This window comes from Eimeria maxima, genomic scaffold (genome assembly GCF_000499605.1).
Source record: "Eimeria maxima Weybridge genomic scaffold, Emw_scaff810, whole genome shotgun sequence".
Classification (NCBI taxonomy): domain Eukaryota; phylum Apicomplexa; class Conoidasida; order Eucoccidiorida; family Eimeriidae; genus Eimeria; species Eimeria maxima.
Window position 1 is genome coordinate 5654 of NW_013563988.1, and position 5000 is coordinate 10653.

Below are 5000 nucleotides of genomic sequence, written 5' to 3' on the forward strand. Positions count from 1 at the left end.
AAAAAAAAAAAAAAAAAATATTTTTTTTTTTTATTAAGAATATATATACTATATTTATTCGTCCTTTACGTCTTAATCAATGTAGATTAGCAGAGAGGGAGAGAGCAAAAGGGACACAAAAAAGTATATATGAATCACCTATTCCTGATACATTAGTACTAAGGAGACACCACCATTACCAGCAGCAGCAAGTGCAGCAGCAGCAAGTGCAGCAGCAAGTGCAGCAGCAAGTGCAGCAGCAAGTGCAGCAGCAAGTGCAGCAGCAACAGGGGGTGGGGGATGAACAGGAACAGATATATGGAGGGAGTGAGGGAAGGACACAACACTATCAGCAACATAAGATGAATTCACAACAGCAGCAACAGCAGCAGCAGCAGCAGCAGCAACAGCAACAGCATAGTGCAGCAGCTAATGCTGCTGCTGCTGTTGGTCGGGGTGTATTAGAGAATATACAACGTCTAAGACAAAGAGGTAGTCTATTACGTCATCGTCATGCTGCAGCAGCAGCAACAACAACAACAACACCAGCAGCAGCAACAGCAGCAGGAGCAACAACAGCAGCAGCACCAACAGCAGCAGGAACAAATGTATCTGCAACAACTGCAGAAAGGGATCGTCGGGATCGTCGGGATCGTCGCCGTTGGGATCTATGGGATCGTTGGGATCGTTGGGATCGTTGGGATCGTTGGGATCGGGATCGTCGGGATCGTGGGGATCGTTGGGATCGTTGGGATCGTGGGGATCGTTGGGATCGTGGGGATCGGGAGAGTATATCTATATATGAAGGAAGAGAGCTAGGGGACTCGTTGCTGCTGCCTAGCAGCAGCACAACAACAGGAGTATACCATTCCTCTGGTTCTTATGATAGTATAAGCGAGGAGACAGCTATAATTAATGATATACAAGTGTCTCCTTATAATATAAATAATAATAATAATATAAATAATAATAATATAAATAATAATAATAATATAAATAATAATAATAATAATAAATATAAATATAAATTAACAAGAAAAGAGAGACAATTTATCCGAGATATTGAGGTGTATAGGCACCTACCTGTTAATTATATAAGTTGTATACGTATAATATATAATTATTTTCTTCTTTTTTTTTCTTCTTATAAAAAAGGAGACAGTCTCCTTCGTGTATTAGATAGTGTCTCCTTTCTTACATATACACAACAATTACGTCTTGTTGCTGCTTCCTTGCTGCAGGATATAATACATATATTACTTATTCTTCTTGGATTTAGTTCCTTCCTTTTTGATCAGCAGCAGCAGCACGTCGAGCAGCAGCAAGTGCAGCAGCAGCAAGTGGTGCAGCAAGAGCAGCAGCAAGAATTTTTTCCTGTTACTCCTTGGCAGCAACTTAGTGATAGAGATAAGGCATTAGGTATATTATGGTTAATATCTGCTGCTGTTTCTTGCTGCTGCTGTGTTGCTGCTGCTCCTCTTATTGATTGTTTATTTGCTGCTGCATGCTATACAACAAGACAATTGTCTCGTCTTCTGGTGTATAGGGAGCTAGGTTATTTTTATTTATCTAATAAGGGTGCAGCAGCAGCAAGCGCAATAGCAGCAGCATCTGCTGCTGCTGCTGCTGCTGCAGCAGGACCAGGACCAGGTGCAGATGCTGCTGCAGCTACTGCTGCAGCTACTGCAGCAGCAGCAACAGCAGGAACAACAGCAGCAAATAATAATCAATTAATTATACTACCTAAGCATGCAATTGCTATTCTTCTTGGTGTCTCCTTTCTTATTAGACCCCTAATTAATATTCTTCTTCTTTCTTTTGTATTTATTCAGTCCCTTTTTGGTAAAAAATACTTTTCTATTAAAAGGGATAAATATATTAAAAGTAAGAAAAAAAAAAAAAAAACCCTAAACCCTAAACCCTAAACCCTAAACCCTAAACCCTAAAAATGTAAACCCTAAACCCTAAAAATCCTAATAATAAAAATAAATAAATAAATAAATAAATAAAATTGTTTGTGTGTATCTGTGTGTGTGTGTGTGTGTATGCATGCATGCATGCATGCAGATAAGGAGAAATATGTATCATTAAGTAATATAATAATATTTTCTTTATGTAGGAAGGGTGCAGCCCCAATAAGCATGCATGCATTATTAATAGGGGAGGATATAATAAAAGGGTTTAGGGTTTGTGGTGGTTTATTAGAGTGTTTATGGTTAGATTTATTATTAGGGTTTACTATTAGGGTTTGGGTAATTTGTATAAGATTAAGTTGGTTATCTTTTGGTGTTTTTTGCATGCATGCATTTTTGGGGCTTTTTTATGTACTTTTTACACAAATTATTCGTGTATTATCCCTAAGAAGACAAGAAGTTAGATCTTTTTTGTCCTTTCTTGTTGCACAAAGACCTGATGATTTACGTATAATAACAGATACAGATAATACAGAAGAAGAGGAAGAAAATAAATATAAATATAATAATTATATACAAACCCTAAACCCTAATTATACACAAACCCTAAACCCTAATTATTCTTTCCTAACCCTAGCTGATTTATATGAATTTTATAAGAGGGATGGATTTATTTCTTCTCCTGGTCTTGTTCTTCCTACTCTTTTTTAATTCATTTATTTATTTATTTATTTATTTATTTATTTATTTATTTATTTATTTATTTTATTTATTTATATTTATTAATTAATATAAATAAACATTATCTTGTCTTATTATCCATGCAAAGAAAAGAAGACAAACAACACACTCTGCATGCATACACTCGAGGAGCCTGCTCGTCGCCGCCGCCGTGCTGCTGCTGCTGCTGCTGCAGTTGCTGCTGCTGCTGCTGCAGTTGCTGCTGCTGCTGCTGCAGCTGCTGCTGCTGCTGCAGCTTTTAATTTTCTTGGCAATATAAACCTTTTTCTTTATTGACGTTAATTATTTATTTTTGTGTATTTTTTATTCCTTTTATTTATATATTATTTATTTTATTTATTTATATGAATATATTATTTATTTATTTATTTATTTATTTATTTATTTATTTATTTATTAATAAATAAATAAATAAAAAGATGTGTATAAATAAAAGTAATTAATTGTTTATTATTTACATGTTTATATTTAGTGTTTGTTTTCTTAATTTAATTAAATATATATAATTAATTAATTAATTAATTAATTAACTAATTAATTATAATTAATAATTAATAATTATAATTATAATTAATAAATATAATTATATTTATATTTATTAATTATAATTATTTATTTATTTATTTTTATGTTTATACCTTAATAAAAAAGGCATTTATTTGTGTCATTTATTTATTTATTTACTTATATAAATTTATTTATTTATCTATTTATTTATTTAAATAAATAAATAAATTTGTATTTATTTATTTATTTATTTATTTATTTATTTAATTTGTTTATTTATTTAAATTTATTTATTTATTTTTCCTTATATAGTTACGAATCGTGCAAAAGAGGAATACAGTAATAAGAAAAAGAGAGGGAAAAAAAAAAGAAATAAATAATTAAATACAATTTAATTTAATTAATAATATTTATTTATTAATATTTCAATTATATTTCGATATTTAATTCCTTTTTTTCTCCATTTGCTGCTGCTGCTGCTGCTGCTGCTGCTGCTGTTGCTGCTGCTGCTGCTGCTCACTTTTTTTTATGCTGTGTGTGTATAACTAGGTGTGTGCGGTGTATGGATCTACGCATGCAAAGGGTATTTTTAGGTCTTTTTTATAGCTTTTTTCTTCTTTTTTTGTTTATTGTATTTATATTTTATTATTAGTTAATTATTTAAACATAAAAACAGCAAAAAAGAGCACAAAAACACCTCTTTTTATGATGACGGGGCTGGTGACTACACTAGACTGTTACAGCAGCAAAAATGTTGCATATACAGCAGCAAATTGTTTTCTTTTTCCTCTTATTTTATTAATTATTTATAAATAAAAATAAATAAATAAATATAAATATAAATTAATATTTATTTATATATCTAACTGTGTATTTATATCTATATATACACCACACACCGACTCCCTCCTTCCTGCTGCTGCTGCTGCTGCTGTTGCTGCTGCTATTGCTGCTGCTGCTGCTGCTGCTTCTTGTAACAAGTAACTAGCAGCAGCAACTCAATTCCTTGCTGCTGCTGCTGCTGCTGCAGATAGATCAATATAAAGAGATGCATGCAGTGCACTCTATAGACTACATATATAAATAAAAAAAAAATATTCTTCTATTAAATAAAAAAAAGAATAAATAAATAAATAAATAAATAAACAATAATAAGCAACGCAGCAACAACTCCTTCTTTCTGCTTCTTTAAGGCCATTGACTGCAGCAGCAGCAGCAGCAACAGCAGCGAGAGCAACAGCAGCAGCAGCGGTAGCATTGTTTGCTGCTGCCTCCATAGATCTGCTTACCGTCATTATCTAATGCATGCATGCATCTCTGCCTCAGTAAATAAAAGCCCCAAATAAAAAGCATTTAGCAGTAGCAAATAGTTGTTTGTTCCTTCCTTATCGGTTAGCTAGCTAGCTAGCTAGCTAGCTAGCTGGCTATCTAACTAGCTAGCCATCTAGCTAGCTGTCTAGCTAACTAGTTAGCTAGCCATTTAGCTAGCTAGTCTAATAGGCAGCTGCTCTCCTAGCTAGCTAGCTAGCTAGCTAGCTAGCTGGATGGGTAGATAGCTAGCTGCATAGTAACGAGGAGACAGAAAGGGAGACAACTGCTGCTGTGTATATAAAAGAAGACAAAAAAGGGGACAAAAGAATTAATTGCTGCTGCTGTTGCTGCTGCTGCTGCTGCAAAAGGGAGAGAATGGAGGATCAGCAGCAGCAGCAGCAAGAGGAGACATTCTCCTCCCTGCTGCTGCAGCAGCAGGAGCAACTGGAAGAGAGAGAACTGCTGCAGCAACTGCAGCAGCAGCAGCAGCAGCAAGGATCCACAGCTGGATCCGCTGCACTTACACCAGCAGCATCACCGCGTCAAGCG

The 5000-nt window shown here is 34.3% G+C and overlaps 1 protein-coding gene across 1 annotated transcript in view; it reads left to right on the forward strand.

Moving 5' to 3' along the window:
- Positions 1 to 4826: 4826 nt before the first annotated feature.
- EMWEY_00043640 (hypothetical protein) overlaps positions 4827 to 5000 on the forward strand; it is a gene marked incomplete at both ends in the record, with an annotated part of 645 nt that continues 471 nt past the window's right edge. Inside the window, one exon of the mRNA XM_013478994.1 lies at positions 4827 to 5000. This exon is cut by the window's right edge and continues 471 nt beyond it. Within this exon, the coding sequence (XP_013334448.1) occupies positions 4827 to 5000 (174 nt within the window).